We start from the raw sequence: 17,969 nt of genomic DNA on the forward strand, positions 1-17,969 counted from the left end.
GGCTTGTGGTGACATTGCTTGCTTATGGAATATCGTCTCTGTTATGTGACTGGATTTGTGATTTCCTGTCAGAGAGGTCACAGTTCGTAGTAACTGACGGAAAGTTATCGAGTAAAATGGAAGTGATTTCTGGCGTTCCCCTTTGCTGTTCCTTATCTATATAAACGGTTTGGGTTTCAAAACCATTTAGAAAAGATATCTGAATCGTGTGTGATGTGGCAGTTAACCCTAAATAACGAAAAGTGTGAGGTCATCCAAATGAATGCTAAAAGGCACTCGTTAAAATTCCGTTACACGATAAATCAGTCTAATCTAAAAGCCGTAAATTCAACTAAACACCTAGGTATTACAATTACGAACAACTTAAATTGGAAGGAACACATAGAAAATGTTGTGGGGAAGGCTAACCAAAGACTGCGTTTTATGGCAGTGTAAGTAGGCTGTTTAGGTTTTTATGTTGGTAACGTCACGTAACGCTCTGTATGAAAATCACTGGCTGTGCTGTGTGCAGTCTGTGGCTGGTTTTCATTGTTGGAATATTTGCTATTGTAGTGTTGGGCAGTTAGATGCGAACAGCGCGTAGTGTTGCGCAGTTGGAGGTGAGCCGCCAGCAGTGGTGGATGCGGGAAGAGAGATGACAGAGTTTTGAGAGCGGACGATCTGGAAGTGTTCCCGTCAGAAAAACGAAATTTGTAAGACTGGATGTCATGAACTGATATATATATTATGACTTGTGAACACTATTAAGTTAAATACATTGTTTGTTGTCTATCAAAATCTTTCATTTGCTAACTGTGCCTGTCAGTATTTAGTGCCTTCAGTAGTTAGAATCCTTTATTTATCTGGCAGTATTGGCGCTCGCTATATTGCAGTAGTTCGAGTAACGAAGATTTTTGTGAGGTATGTGATTCATGAAAGGTATAGGTTATTGTTAGTCACGGCCAGTCTTTTGTGGGGATTATTGAAAGTCAGATTGCGTTGCGCTAAAAGTATTGTGCGTCAGTTTAGTGATGATCAGAATAAGTAAAGAGAGAAATGTCTGAGTATGTTCAGTTTTGCCCAACTGTTTGAAAATCAAATAACGTAAGGGGTTAACCAGTACAGTAATTGATAAATTTTTTTGAGGGGATGTTTCAATACAACCGTTCGCTCGACGAAAGATCCGTACCCAAAGACTGGAAAGTTGCACAGGTCACACTAATATTCAAGAAAGCTAGTAGGAATAATCCACTAAATTACAGGTCCATATCGTTAACGTCGATATGCAGCAGGATTCTGGAACATGTGTTCAAACATTATGAATAACCTCGAAAAAAACTGTCTGTTGACACAAAGTCAACATGGGTTTAGAAAACATCGTTCTTGTGAAACACAACTAGCTCTTTATTCGCATGAAGTGTTGAGTGCTATTGACAAGGGATTTCAGATCGATTGCGTATTTATGGATTTCCGGAAGGCTTTTGACACTGTACCACACAAGCGGCTTGTAGTGAAATTGCGTGCTTATGGAATATCGTCTCAGTTATGTGACTGGATTTGTAATTTACTGCCAGTGAGGTCACAGTTCGTAGCAATTGACGGAAAGTCATCGAGTAAAACAGAAGTGGTTTCTGGCATTCTCCTAGGTGGTGTTATAGGCCCTTTGCTGTTCCTTATCTATATAAACGATTTGGGAGTCAATATGAACAGCCGTCGTCTACATCTACATTGATACTCCGCAAGCCACCCAACGGTGTGTGGCGGAGGGCACTTTACGTGCCACTGTCATTACCTCCCTTTCCTGTTCCAGTCGCGTATGGTTCGCGGGAAGAACGACTGTCTGAAAGCCTCCGTGCGCGCTCTAATCTCTCTAATTTTACATTCGTGATCTCCTCGGGAGGTATAAGTAGGGGGAAGCAATATATTCGATACCTCATCCAGAAACGCACCCTCTCGAAACCTGGCGTGCAAGCTACACCGCGATGCAGAGCGCCTCTCTTGCAGAGTCTGCCACTTGAGTTTATTAAACATCTCCGTAACGCTATCACGGTTACCAAATAACCCTGTGACGAAACGCGCCGCTCTTCTTTGGATCTTCTCTATCTACTCCGTCAGACCGATCTGGTACGGATCCCACACTCATGAGCAATACTCAAGTATAGGTCGAACGAGTGTTTTGTAAGCCACCTCCTTTGTTGATGGACTACATTTTCTAAGCACTCTCCCAATGAATCTCAACCTGGTACCCGCCTTACCAACAATTAATTTTATATGATCATTCCACTTCAAATCGTTCCGCACGCATACTCCCAGATATTTTACAGAAGTAACTGCTACCAGTGTTTGTTCCGCTATCATATAATCATACAATAAAGGATCCTTCTTTCTATGTATTCGCAATACATTGCATTTGTCTATGTTAAGGGTCAGTTGCCACTCCCTGCACCAAGTGCCTATCCGCTGCAGATCTTCTTGCATTTCGCTACAATTTTCTAATGCTGCAACTTCTCTGTATACTACAGCATCATCCGCGAAAAGCCGCATGGAACTTCCGACACAACGTCGTAGGTTGTTTGCAGATGATGCTGTCGTTTATCGACTAATAAAGTCATCAGAAGATCAAAACAAATTGCAAAACGATTTAGAAAAGATATCTAATTGGTGTGAAAAGTGGCAGTTGACTCTAAATAATGAACAATGTGAGGTCATCCACATGAGTGCTAAAACGAACTCGTTAAACTTCCGCTACACGATAAATCAGTCCTCACTTCAAATAAATACCTAGGTATTACAATTACGAACAACTTAAATTGTAAGGAACACATAGGAAAAGTTGTGGGGAAGGCTAACCAAAGACTCTGTTTTATTGGCAGGACACTTAGAAAATGTAACAGACCTACTAAGGAGACTTCTTACACTACGCTTGTCCGTCCTCTTTTAGAATACTGCTGCTCAGTGTGGGATCCTTACCAGATAGGACTGACGGAATACATCGAAAAAGTTCAAAGAAAGGCAGCACGTTTTGTATTATCGCAAAATATGAGAGAGTGTCACGGAAATGATACAGGATTTGGGCTGGACATCATTAAAAGAAAGGCGTTTTTCGTTGTGACGGAATCTTCTCACGAAATTCCAATCATCAACTTTCTCCTCCGAATGCGAAAATATGTTGTTGACACCGACCTACATAGGGAGGAACGATCACCACTATAAAATAAGGGAAATCAGAGGTCGAACGGAAACACATAGCTGTTCATTCTTTCCGCGCGCTATACGAAATTGGAATAATAGAGAATTGTGAAGGTGTTTCGATGAACCCTCTGCCAGGCACTTAAATGTGAATTGCAGAGCATCCATGTAGATGTTGATGTAGATGTATAGCTGTCCATAATTGCGAAAGTGTCGCAGCTGCATGGTTTTGTGCACGATTTGACCTTCGGTCATGTCGCATACGCGTTCAATGGGATTAATGTCAGACATCTGGGTGGCCAAATCATTCGTTCCAGTTATCCAGAACGTTCTTCAAACCAATCGCGAACAATTGTGACCGGTGTCCTGACATCGTTGTTTGGGAGCTTGAAGTCCATGAACGATTGCAAATGGTCTTCTAGTAGCCGAACATAATCATTTCCAGTCAATGACCCATTCGTTTGGACAAGAGGGTCCAGACGAGTTCACGTAATCAAAACCCACATCATTGGGGAGCCACCACCAGCTTGCACAGTGCTTTGTTGACAACTCGGGTCTATGGCTTAATGAGATCTGGGCCACACTCAAATCCTACAACCAGCTCTTACCAGCTGAAACCGGCACTCATCCGGCGAGACCACGGTTTTCCAGTCGTCTAAGGTCCATCTGAAATTGTCACGAGCACAGGAGAGGCGCTGCGAGCGATGTTGTGCTGCTAGCAAAGGAACTCGCGTAGTTCGTTTGCGGCGTAGCCCATTAACGCCTGATTTCGTCACACTGTTCTAAGGGATAGGTTTATCGTGAGTCTTACATTGTTTCTTTGCGGTCATTTCAAACAGTGTTGCTTGTCTGTTAGCACTGACAACTCTGCGCAAACACCACTGCTCTCTGTGGTTAAGTGAAGGCGATCGGCCACTGCCCTGTCCGTGCTGAGAGGTAATGCCTGAAATGTGGTATTCTCAGCACAGTCTTGACACTGTAGATCTCGGAATAGTAAAATTTCCAACGATTTCCGAAACGGAATGTTCTATGCGTCTAGTTCCAACTACCATTGCTGGTGCAAAGTATTTTAATTCCCGTCGTGCGGCCACAATCACGCCTGAAACCTCTTCACATGAATTACCTGAATGCAAATGACAGCTACGCCAATGCACTGCCCTTTCATACCTTGTGTAGTGGATGCTACCGCCATCTGCTATCCCATGACTTTATGTCACCTGAGTGTGTTACAAAACGGGCAATCCGATTCATGGCGCGCACATCTAGCTCGGGGGTGCCTATCTAACGGCTTCCAGGGACAACAGAAAATTGATTTTCAATATTCCATATAATCACTGACCACATTAAAAAATTTAGAATCTTGTCGTAATCTATTCATTAACAGGTTCGTATGTTAAGGCCTTAAAACAGTAAGCCAAGTACTTCGGTGATCAACAAGTTTCTGTTCGAAGGCCGTAAGTCCAGAACCGGTCTGCCAATCAGGCAAAACTGCTGTGAGCATTGAGGCAACCATCCCACCAGCCCGGTGGGTAGGGAAAAATTAGGGGGGAAAATCATGCAGTCGCAAATTTCTGCACGGCAGTTGGAGGGAGTGTCACGAACAGCATATTAAAAATGCTGACCCTTTTGGTGTGAGGATTGGGATAAGTTTAGGGTTTGAAGCTCACTTTGTAATGTTTTTCTCGAATAAGAAACGGTGGCTTCAGCCGAAAATTTTTCCCACTAGAAAATAAAACTTCGTGAAATTTCGAATTGAGAACGTCCTACTCAGTTTTTCTCTAGAATTAGTAGTTTCCACGTTCAGTGGATGGAAAAACAGCAGAGTAATGAAAATATTGTTCTGACGGTATAAAGGTAATGTTTAAATTTAAATGTATGAAATGGACCACATATAAATGCAGTAGAGCCGTATTCAGGGATAAATTGTATTCAGGGGTGTGGAACATGGTGGAGGAGTGGGGTGGGGGGAGATGTGTGGTGTAATTGTGCGAGGGAAGGTACGCACTTCCATTCTTCGTAAGTGTGCATGCTGAACATTGAGCAGGTGATTCCCGACTCTACCAACCCCACTACGTCACGAGAAGCAACTACAGGACGTTTCACAAAGTTATACGGACCATCCGCAGTGCATCTTATGAATCACTGGCGACGCACTGCGCAGAAGTGCCCGCGGAGTTTTTTTTTTTTTTTTTGTCGTCAGTCTACTGACTGGTTTGATGCGGTCCGCCACGAATTCCTTTCCTGTGCTAACCTCTTCATCTCAGAGTAGCACTTGCAACCTACGTCCTCAATTATTTGCTTGACGTATTCCAATCTCTGTCTTCCTCTACAGTTTTTGCCCTCTACAGACCCTGTAGTACCATGGAAGTCATTCCCTCATAGCAGATGTCCTATCATCCTGTCCCTTCTCCTTATCAGTGTTTTCCACATATTCCTTTCCTCTCCGATTCTGCGTAGAACCTCCTCATTCCTTACCTTATCAGTCCACCTAATTTTCAACATTCGTCTATAGCACCACATCTCAAATGCTTCTATTCTTTTCTGTTCCGGTTTTCCCACAGTCCATGTTCCACTACCATACAATGCTGTACTCCAGACGTATATCCTCAGAAATTTCTTCCTCAAATTAAGGCCGGTATTTGATATTAGTAGACTTCTCTTGGTCAGAAATGCCTTTTTTGCCATAGCGAGTCTGCTTTTGATGTCCTCTTTGCTCCGTCCGTCATTGGTTATTTTACTGCCTAGGTAGCAGAATTCCTTAACTTCATTGACTTCGTGGCCATCAATCCTGATGTTAAGTTTCTCGCTGTTCTCATTTCTACTACTTCTCATTGCCTTCGTCTTTCTCCGATTTACTCTCAACCATACTGTGTACTCATTAGACTGTTCATTCCGTTCAGCAGATCATTTAATTCTTCTTCACTTTCACTCAGGATAGCAATGTCATCAGCGAATCGTATTATTGATATCCTTTCACCTTGTATTTTAATTCCACTCCTGAACCTTTCTTTTATTTCCATCATTTTATTTCCGCATTGCGGAGTTTTTATTTCGCTCAAAATGCGTTAACACTACGTGGAATGCTAGATTTGAGTCACTAATAACGTTGACACAGGTAATGCATATGTACAGAATCTACGTAAATCTCTGCACATTGTTCTACACTGCCGGCTTGGTGGGAAAGCGACTGGATTGGTAAATACGGTCCAAAAAGTTACTGGATTTCTCTCACTATAGTGCAAGCTTGGTGACCTTTAAACCCACTCCTACTCAAACGCTCACAGCAGACCGGTCAGGATTTTTAGTGTATTATTTATGACACTTCCTTCTAACACTGTGCAAAAATTTGCGACGGCAGGATATTTTCTCCCTGCTTTTCCTTCACTGGCTGGCTTAGATGCTCCCGGTAGAAGATAACCATTTGGTTATAGACCGTGTCCTGCTGGGTAACTGCGTGTCCCAATCATCGTCAGACAGGAATCGTCGACCCTCCACAGCCTTTTTTAAAGGACCGAAGACGTGATAATCGCATGGGGAGACATCAGTACTATAGGGCAGGTGCTCGAGTTTGTCCCTCTTGGAGTAACTTCTGCGTTACGAGGCATGCGATACAGGGACGTGCGCTATCATGAAGCAGCACGGAACTTGGCCCGCCATTCCTTAGACAGACACTCTGCCCCATGCACATTCTTCATTCTCCGATGTATGTCTACTGGTATTTGTCATTTAGTAGCCAAGAAAATAACAACAGTACGTTGGTCCCGTTTGGTCGCATTTGGTAGTAACATCATCAAAGTTCACGTTTCCGTCGGTAAGACACGAATGCCACGCTAATCCCGTGTCCACATTTCAGGGCTTATATACTCGCGTCAGAGTCACACTATGTTGCATATACGCTGCAGCAACGGCCTCAAACGGAAACCTTTGAAGCATCCCTTACATTAGAGATAGGAACTGTTTACGTACCGTATGTGGGCTGACGCAGCGCAACCCACGGCGCGCAAATACCCCAGACTATGTCATCCAGCACTTGAGAATGAGAGCACCTAGTAAATCGCAACAAATTTTACGGACAATTTCAAACCCTTACAAAAATTTTCTCACTAACGACCTCCACAAAACGGTGAAACGAAAAAAGTTTATCATACACTATATTAACGCTGTTCAGGCAGTAAAACTGCCTCATCAGGCATGACGTTTTAATTTATAACGTTTTAATTTCTTATTTCTTTACTAATATATTGGCAACATATTTTGCAGACAGTATCCATATGTGCCGTAGAACTTACAAGCAAAATTATCTCATGTTATAAGACATACTGCAGCAGATAGGACGTCATAAACATTGAGATGCGTGAGAAACTAGTCCAGTGGTTGATAATGAGAGTGGCTCCCAACAAACTTTAAACGTAGTATGAAAGTTTATCTAAAACTTTTCACGAATACATACTTAACGTAAAATATTCAACGTTAAATCATTTTTAAAAATGGTTCAAATGGCTCTGAGCACTATGGGACTCAACTGCTGAGGTCATTAGTCCCCTAGAACTTAGAACTAGTTAAACCTAACTAACCTAAGGACATAACAAACATCCATGCCCGAGGCAGGATTCGAACCTGCGACTGTAGCGGTCTTGCGGTTCCAGACTGTAGCGCCTTTAACCGCACGGCCACTTCGGCCGGCAAAAATCATTTTTAAAGTAATCAGAGGTTTGAAGCTGTTTTATAGAGGGCAGTTCGACTCTTTACAAAATCGCTAGTTTATTGGTCGGATACTAAATAAACACCAATGTTTCATTGCTCTTCCGTTGATGAACGTTTCTATCAGGAACGATAACATTTCTGGGATGCTCAATATGTATGATAATAATTAATAATTTTCGTTGTTTTTCGATGAATTGTGCACTAATCAGAACGTATATAAAAATGTTTGTAGGGTGCGGTATGCGCCGTGCAAGGTGAGTCTCATCATTATCGTTAGAGAATATTACGCTTCACTCAGCAAAATTAATTTTAGTTCAAAATGGTTCAAATGGCTCTAAGCACTATGGGACTTAACATCTGACGTCATCAATCCCCTAGAACTTAGAACTACTTAAACCTAACTAACCTAAGGACATTACACACAGCCATGTCCGAGGCAGGATTCGAACCTGCGACCGTACTAGCCGCATGGTTCCGGACTGAAGCACCTAGAACCGCTCAGTCACAGCGGCCGGCATTTATTTTACTGTCATTCGTATTTTACGGCATATAATATTACACAGGAAAGTTAATACGTGGCACCTCACACACAATTTTCGGATTTTAAATTATTAAATTATGTATTTTGGAACCTGTATGACCGTTTTCAAGTCGTAATACCGTAGTAGTTTTCTTCACTCGTGGATGACTTTCAAGCACATCGAACATGGTGTGGTAATGCACTAAACCATCATATACAAACACATTAACATGTTTACAGGTCTAATTTGACAGGTAGTCGGCCGTGGTATTGTTGTTGCAGCTATCTCGGCACATACAGATAATTGAAAGTGGCTACGAAAGACATTAGGATATTAGAATATACATTGGTATAGAATGTGTCCTCCATCTATGAACTACTGCGTATAGAACTGTCATTTAGACTGTTTCATTTCACTATGGTAGGCACCTTTCGGCCATTTTAACTGTGTATGACTCTGTTCATTACAGCTCTTAAGCTATTCCGTAATTACATAAATGTTCCTTTGTATAATTACATCACAGCCGGTACAGTCAGTTCTTCTTCATCCTTTTTTCATTGCTGCCATTTCACTATCTGCGATTTCAACAAGTCACCATAATGGAGTGTGCCTAAAGCATATTGAAACATTGCAGACTAAAATGAAGACCAATACAAAAGACAAAGCAGCATGAGCTATCATGTTATCAGTTACAATCATAGGTGGACACATAACCGTTACGTAAATATCCAGTGTGATACTTCTATTATTTCGCCAGTGAGAAGAGAAATTACAATCGAGTAAGAGGAAGTCTGTTTCGTTCTACAAAGTGGACTCATGTCAGTATGCAGCTGCAGTTTGACACTTAAGGAAGCTGCTTCATCTTGAACTAACACTTGGTACGCCGCATTTGTGTGATCTGAACTCCTAAAGCGAATTACGGTGTTGTGGCGAAGTGCAACTGGTCCATAGTATTCGCTGCTGTAATTTCAAGAAATGTGCCTGCCGTTCTCTCCGGCAAGTCCCCTACAGTTTGTTCGTTTTCTGTAATTCGCTGCCGGCCGGTGTGGCCGTGCCGTTCTAGGCGCTTCAGTCTGGAACCGCTTGACCGCTACGGTCGCAGGTTCGAATCCTGCCTCGGGCATGGATGTGTGTGATGTCCTTAGATTAGTTAGGTTTAAGTAGTTCTAAGTTCTAGGGGACTGATGACCACAGATGTTAAGTCCCATAGTGCTCAGAGCCATTTGTAATTACTAAACTTAGTTTCTTTTATAAAAGCATTACACTTTTTCACTAATTCGACCAGCTCAAGAAGAAGGCAAACGACGTGAAAAGCACGTTGGGAACTGAATGAAGGGTACATCAACAATGTTTTACATTATTAAATAACTTATTTGTAATAACATATAATGAAAATTTTAGTGTACAATATGAATAAACCTAATGAGGGTGCGCACTTTTCAGTCTATCGATCTTGAATTCAGGTGGATGAAGTCTCTAATCTCCATCTGGCACCCTGATCTGGGTCTCTCGTAGTCACTATAAATTATTTGTATGTGCCGGGATAGCTGCGACAACAATACCACGGCCGACTACCTGTCAAATTAGACTTTTCAATATGTTAATGTTTTTATATACTATGTTTTAGAGCACAACCACACAGTGTTCGATGTCCCTGAAAAAGTCATCCTCGAATGAATAAAACTACTACCACTATTACTCTTACTACTTGAAAACAGGAGCACAGGGTCCAAAATACATGATCTGACATATTAAAATACGAAAATTGTGAGTGAGGTGCCATTTATTAAACTTTCCTGTGTACAGGTGTCTGTGTGACACTAACATACTCTAATGATATGTCTGACAGCCGCCTTGCACATCCCATACTGCGGCGTACACACATTTTTCTGTTCGTTTTCATCGAAAAACAATGAAAATTATTAATTTATCTCCAAAAATATTGAGCATCCGTGAAATGATATAGTTGCTGTTAAAGGAATCTCGTCAGCGTAACGACAATGAAACGTTGGTGTTCATTTAGTATCCGATCAGTTATCCCGCAATTCAACAAAGACTCGAACAACCATGTAGAAAACAGCTTCAAACTTTTGATTGCCTTAAAAGTGATTTAATGTGTTAAATAGTTGACGTTAAGCGACAAAAAGTTTAGAAAAGGCTTGAAATTGGTTTAAAGTATGTTGGAAGCCGCTCTCGTTATCCAACATTGGATTAGTGTAGTCTGCGCAATTTGCTCTCTATTTTAAACAAAAACTAGTTTCTACGCTATCAATGTTTATTAGGTCATATCTCCTGCAGTACAAATTCAGACCATGAAACACACGTGAGAGTAATGTGTACCGAAACCTTTACATTAATACACAGTGTAACACTCTTTTGCGGCAACGCAGGCGTGTATTCTCGTATGCAAATGATCATAATGATGCCGAGTGGCATCCTGTGATGCATTGTCCCAAGTATCTTGCACGTTTTATTGCAATTCGGCAGGCTCTGGAGAAACAGCAAGTTCCTGCTTCACCATGTACCACACGTGTTCAATTGGCGAGAGATTGGTCAGGGCAGTTGTACACCACGAGGAGCACATAGAGTCACAGCAGCCGTGAACGAACGTGCATAATCCGGCTCAAAAACCACATCACCACCCTGTCGACGAAATGACAATAACACGATGATATATTCCGTGCAGTGTAACGGGAACCCGATACTTTACCCTGAAGAAACACCACATATGACGACGCGTTGTAACTGATGCCCCTCCCTCCCCCCCGCCCCAACACCGTGAAGCCTGGAGCGGGCCCGTGTGTCGTTGGTGAATGCATTCCGGAACAGGCCACTCACCATGTCTATACCTAAGACACGTACGTCCATCACTCGCATAAAGAACCTACTCTCATCACTGAAGACAACAAAGCACCATTCCATTCTCCAGTCGACTCTTTCACGACCCCAGAGCAGTCGTGCTTCATGGGGTCGTGGTATTTGTGGTAGCGTGGCCAGAGGCACACGTGATCTTGCGGCAAGCAGACAGTTCCCGGTTCTTGGTGACACACCAGGTGCAAGAAGTTAGTGATTCATGTGTCACGATCATTAGTGATCTGATGTCGCTCAGAAGGCCCGTCTATTAACCCACTGTTTTGACCCTGCAGGCAGTAGCTGTTCTAAGATTAGAGATGAACAGTCCTTGCAACATTCGTTCTGCAGTAAAACCAAACCCAGTCGCTGAGTACGTACTCCTGTTGAACAACTTAAGCCATTAGAACAGGATCGCATTGTGGAATCGGTAAGCAGTATGAGACGTGGTAAAAACTGCTGTTTTGAAGAGCGCGCCGCAGCGCGTTCAGTGAAGCAGTCACCCTCCGTTCCTGGCGGTGGCGCCGCTGTGGCAATCGCAGCTTTGGTGTCTCCCTCTGGTGGGAAATGAGAAAGGTTGCCTGTGCACGTGCATTTAAGGGGCGCTATGAGCTCGCCAATCCATCTCTGGCGGTAATTCGCAAGCATACTCGCCTTCGATTGTGACATTCCGGTCACTAATCAAAGCGATAGGTTTTGCAGGTGCCAGCCAGCCATCCATCCAGCCAGCCAGCCAGCCAGCCAGCCAGCCAACCACCCTGCAGCGGTCCAGCCAGCAGCCAGCAGCAGTCCAGCCTAGCAGCCAGCAGCCAGCAGCGGTCCCAGCCAGCAGCGGTCCCAGCCAGCAGCAGCCCCAGCCAGCAGCAGCCCCAGCCAGCAGCGGTCCAGCCTAGCAGCCAGCAGCGGACCCAGCCAGCAGCAGCCCCAGCCAGCAGTGGCCGCAGCCAGCAGCAGCAGCTGCAGCAGCGGCAGCAGCAGTAGCAGCGGCGGCGTCGTCCCCACCTGCCAGTGTTCCTGTCAGCGTTCCTGCCAGCGTTCCAGCCAGCGTTCCTGCCAGCCAGCTAGCTGGCCAGCCAGCCAGCCAGCCCGCCAAATCGCCCCTGCCAGCCAGCAGCAGAGAGGGGCTCTAGCCCCAGTTCTCTTCGTCGTCTACGTCATCGCCATTGCCTTTGCCCTCGTCATCTCCAGCGCCGACTCCAGCACCAGGACCTGCCAATCCACGCCACCTTCCAGTTGCTCCTGTCCCCCACTCCTCCTCCGCCACCGTCAAACGCCCCAGTGGCACCCCTGCCCCCTCTGCACCTAAAAAGGCTCCACCTCGTCCCCCTTCCCCTGACCAGGATGCCATGGATGCCAGGATGCCCCACCTGTCCCTGCCCCTCCTCCTCCTCCTACCGCTACCTCCTCTCCCATCCTGATCCCTCCCTTTTTGAGGCCCGGAACCTCACCCTCTTCCTTCGCCAGCAATTTCCCAGTGCCCCCATCTCCCTCCTCACTCCTGGCCATGACTCATTCCTCATTTCCTCCACCAGCCCTACCCTTCACACTGATACCCTTTCCCGCAGCCGCGTCACCCGCTTTGGCCCTAAGGCCTCCCTCACCCCTGCCCCTTCTCCGCCTCCCTCCCACCAACCCCAGCCCCCACCTCGCCTGCTGACCTTCACCGCTGTGATCACTCAGCTTAGTCTGACGATCATGGAGGAGAAGGTTGGCGGAGCTCAAGGTGCACCCCTATTTGGAGGTGCGTGCAGTCCACCGCATTCATAACTCCACTGGCCTCACCCGGCTTGTGCGGGTTCTTTCCGAACACGCCCCCTCCATAGGCCATCTCCTGAAGGAGGGTGCCCTCCTCTTTAACCAATGTTACAAGGTCGACCCCACCCGTTCCCCTCCTCAATCCCTCCACTGCCAGAGGTGTTTGCAGTACAACGCACACCCAACATCTGAGTGCCGTGAGGCCCCCACCTGCCCACACTGTAAGCAAACGCACTTCCTCCGGCAGTGCCCCAGCCTACAGTCCCCTCCCTCCTGCAACACCTGTAACCTCTGTCATCCTACGTAACCTCAAAAGTGTAAGGCCCAACCCCCTCCTACCACTTCTGAACCCACCGTCCCTGTCCACCCTCTGGACGCCCCCACCCCTCCTGGCATTTCCCTTCGCCCCCTACCGCTGAGGACATCATCAGATTCCTTACCATCATACTCCAAAATTTCCACCCTTTCCAGCACCCCCACACCCTCCAGCAGATATCCCTCGCCGCCCATCCCATCTTCCACCTTAAAATGTATGCCACCTACTCCCACAACCAGGCCCATTTCACTTTTTCCTGTCTCAACACCCTCATTTAAATCCTTGTCATGGCACGACAGCACCGTATCAACAACATCCGCTCCCTTCCCGCCAACAAGAACCTCTTCCTGCACACCCTTGCTACCCACCACATTGCCTTCCTCCTAAATGAAACCTTCCTCCAACCCCACCACACCATCCACACTTCGCTGTACCTCCTCCACCACTTCGATAATCCCTTCCTGATAGCGCGTGGCAGAGTTGCCATTGGCCATCACCACCAGATCCCGGTTTGGCTCCAACCTCTCCTTCCCAATCCCACCGAACACCTGATCCTTAGTCTCTTCTTCCCCGGCCTTACCGTCATCTGCGCCACCATCTATATCTGCCCTAACGCCCCTATTCCTTTCGACTTCCTCCCCCACATTGACCGCACCTTCTCCTCCTACGTGATCGCCGCCGACCTCAACATCCATAGTCGTTCCACCACCCAGTTACGGTGGTGGCATCAGTTCCTCTCCTCCCTCCAAGGCGACCTTGTCCCCATTCCCCAGCACACCCGCCCTGAATCCAATTCCACTCGTGATGTCATCCTCTCCTCCCCTAACCTCCTTGGCTGCATAGCAGTGGATGTCCTGGACCCCAATGGTAGCGACCATCTCGCTGTCCTCCTCACCGTTTCAGACGGTCGTCGCCCCCGCCCCGACCCTCGTAATGATCCTCCCCTGAAGTACGTCCATGATTATTCCCATGCTGACTGGAATGCCTACCGGGATACCCTCTCCACCCAGGTCGATAGCCACCCCTTCACCTACCACCACCCTGATGATATCCCCCATGCCACCTCCTTTCTTCAGCAGGACTTGTCTGAGGCCGTAGAGGCTCACGTCCCTACTGTCGCCATCCACCCCCACCGTCCTACCTTACCCCCACAGGCCGTCCTCCTCCTCTGTGAATCCCGCCGTCTCTACTGTGCCTTCCTCCACACACATGACCTGGACACACTACGACGCCACTGGCAACTCCAGAGACACATTCGAAACTTGCTCGCGACTAAGAAATGCCGGGACTGGTGACAGACTTGCACCTGTTTAAATGCTACCCTTCCTATAAACTCGTCCAAGTGCTGGTCAGCCTTCCGTCGCCTTACTGGAACTAAACCCTCCCCCTACTATCCTCTTCTTCATGATGATCACCCCTTCCCTGACACCTCTCCGATGTCTTTTCCATCCCCGACGGCAGTTTGATTACTCCCTCTTCCCGGATGTCCGCGATCGAACTGTCACCTCTGTCCCTCCCCTCGCACCTGGTTCCCAGTACTTGGACAACATTACACACACGGAACTCAATGCTGCTATCACTACACAGGATCTCATTCCTAGGCTCCGCACAAAACGCAACACTGCTCCTGGTCACGATCGTGTCACCTACCGCCACCTTCATGAAGCTCCTGTCTCTTTCCTCTCCACCCTGGCCAGGCTCTACAATGTAGTCCTGTCCACCGGCTACTACCCCAACCTGTGGAAAACCTCCCATATCCTGATGTTCCTTAAACCCGGTAAACCGCCATCCGCCGTCTCCTCCTACCGTCCCATTATCCTTACTTCGGTCTTCAGCAAGGTCCTGGAATCCATCCTCACCCAATGCATCCACCAGCATCTCCGCCAGCACCACCTCCTTCCCGCTACCCAGTGTAGATTTCGGCCATCATTCTCTTCCGATGACCTTCTCCTTCACCTCACCCATCTCCTTTCTGAACAGCTTAATTCCCGTCGCTCCACTATCTTCCTCTCCCTGGACCTCGAACGTGCCTATGACCGCGTATGGCATTCCGGTCTCCTCTTCAAGCTCCAAACATTCGCCCTTCCAATTAACTACGTCCGTCTGATCGGCTCCTTTCTCTCCCAACGTCCTTCCTACATCACCACCATAACATGGATTCCTACACCTTTTTCCCCTCCGCTGGTGTGCCCCAAGGCTCCGTCCTCTCCCCCTTCTGTACCTTTTGTATACGGCGGACATGCCGCCGCCGTCACCTCCAGTCCACCTTCTCTAGTTTGCCGATGACACCACCTTCCTTGCCCTTGCCCCCACCCTGGAGCGTTCCCATCCCATCTTGACCGGTTCACTGCTTGGTGCAACCAGTGGTTGCTTAAGGTCAATCCCTCCAAAACCCGGCGATCATTGTAGGCAAAACCACCTCTTCCTTTCGCCTCCTCGATTTCTGTCTAACCATCTATGGCCGTCCTATCGCCCCCACCCCCACCCCCACCCTTTAGTACCTTGGCGTCACCCTCGACCGTCACCTCTCCTGGAACCCCCCCTCTCCGGACAATCCAAGCCAAGGCACGCTCCCGACTCCATCTCCTCAAGCTCCTTTCTGGCCGTACGTGGGGTCTGGACCCCTCCACCATACTCCACACCTATAAATCCCTCATCCACCCTATCCTCTGTTACGCCCATCCGGCCTGGATCTCCGCCCCCCCCCCCTACCTTTTACAAATCCCATCAGATCTTTGAACGCCATGCCCTCCGCCTCACCTATTGCATCCGTCTCCCCTCCCCCATGTGGATCCTGTACAACCTAATTCCGTTCCCCCATCTCCTCCTTTTCCTTGAACGGATACGGATCCTCTGTACCTCCCGTAAACTCGATCCTCCTCACCCGCTTGTCTCACCCATCCTCTCCCACCCCTGCCCGCTGCCGCGCCTGTATTCCCATGTCCCACCTGCTCTCCATCTCTCCACCCTCCTTACCCTCTCTCAAGGTGGCTTCCGCCAGCTCCCCCTCCCTGATGATGCCCTCCTCCCCTCCATCTACCCTTCCTATCAACTTTGATCTTCCCCTCCCACTTCCTGTGTTTTTTCCTTTGGGCACCCTCCCTCCCTTCTCTCCTTCTTCCCTCCCTCCACCCTTTCTTCCCACTCATCCCCCGGGCTTCCCCTACCACCGTCCCTCTACTCCTCCTCCCATCTCTTCTGCCATTGGTATCTTTGCTCTCCCATCTCGCTCCCCCTCACCCTTCTCCCCTTCTTGGCAAGTCCCCGGACTCGCACACGTTACGTGAACATTCGCGCGCCAGAGATCATCGCCATCCGTTTTGTGTTTAGTGTCCACCGTCACACTCCATCATTCACATGTGCCATCGACGTCATCAGTGTTTGTGCGTCGTGTCAATAGTTTGTAGTGTGGATTATCATCAAGTGTGAATGGCTCCGTGTTTTTGTATTTTACTATTTTATTACCCGCCATTATGTAAATTATGTGTATTCCTTATGTTTTTTCTTATTGTCTATTGTACGGCTGAAGAGCAGCGTAGAATGCTGCTGCCAGCCTGCCTGTTGTACAGGTTTTAAAATCACAATAAAGAAAAAAAAAGAAACTCGCCAGTAGGTCAGTCGCGGTCAGTCTGGATGAGTCTGGAGTCAGTCTGGGGTCAGTCTCTCGTCCCCAGCTTGCTAGTCTCTCTCTCGTCCGAATTTGTGGCGCAGTGAGAGAACTCAACGAGTGGTCGCCTGGTCGGGGGCTTAGTTGCTGCATCTGAGTCTGCGCGTTAGGCCGCCAGTCTACTTAAGTTCCTCAGACAACGGTCATTGGAGGTTGGATCGATCGGTTGGTCGGTCGCGCACTGAGACACAAGATGACTTGAGCGTCGGCGCATTTGAGGTCGCCACGCGAATCCAGTGGGCCGCTCCGTATAGCGAGAGGGAGTGGCTTCGTGGCCGACACGAAAGCAACAGGAGTCAACCTACGACATCGGTCTGGCTGGTGCGAGCTGCGACGCCGTGAGACGAGAGATCGGCGCGCCTTCCTGCGTCCGTTGAAGCGGCTGGCAGCGGACGGTTCGGGAGAGCGTTTTGGGGGTGCTGCACCAGGTCTTCGCCAGAAATCGCAGTTTATTAGAAGTTAAGTGATTGGTTATATGCTGTTTCACTTACTTGTTAAATTCTACTTGTGTTCTTGGTGAGGTCACCAGCGGCTTTGTTTTGGGGTCGTCCCACCACTCTTCTCCGTTTGCCCACCCGCGGGAAGGTGGTTATTTATTAATTGGGTGGTCCGTTTTTCCCTTGTGGAATAGGGGCGTGTTAGAGCAACCTGCGGTTCGGGTTGTTCGGTAATCGCCCTATCAATCTGCCGTACGTTAATAGCTGCCTCTGTCATGTTTGTCGGATTCGGTGTGTTAACGAATTTATTGCTTGAAGTGTAACGGCCTAATTCCTGAAATATGTTTTTATCTTGCCTATCATCTTGAGAGGCGGTATATGTGTACTGTAGAGCATGTTTGGCCAATCTTGTATAATTTTTTGTAAGATTGCATTTCATGGGATTTTATTTAAATGGTCATTTTAGTATGTAAAGTTGCTACCCTTCCACCGTAAGACTTCTTAGAAGTTAAAATCAAGTTGGACCTTCGGTGGCAAGCTAAACTTTTAAT

General features: G+C 47.2%; 1 protein-coding gene across 1 annotated transcript in view; it reads right to left on the bottom strand.

The window, feature by feature from the left end:
- Positions 1–12,132: 12,132 nt before the first annotated feature.
- LOC126440443 (uncharacterized) overlaps positions 12,133–17,969 on the bottom strand; it is a 35,802-nt gene continuing 29,965 nt past the window's right edge. Inside the window, exon 2 of the mRNA XM_050090673.1 lies at positions 12,133–12,343. Coding sequence (XP_049946630.1) covers positions 12,133–12,343 — 211 coding nt within the window. The remainder of the gene's footprint in view (positions 12,344–17,969) is intronic.

This window comes from Schistocerca serialis, chromosome 1, assembly GCF_023864345.2.
Source record: "Schistocerca serialis cubense isolate TAMUIC-IGC-003099 chromosome 1, iqSchSeri2.2, whole genome shotgun sequence".
In the NCBI taxonomy this organism is placed as follows: domain Eukaryota; kingdom Metazoa; phylum Arthropoda; class Insecta; order Orthoptera; family Acrididae; genus Schistocerca; species Schistocerca serialis.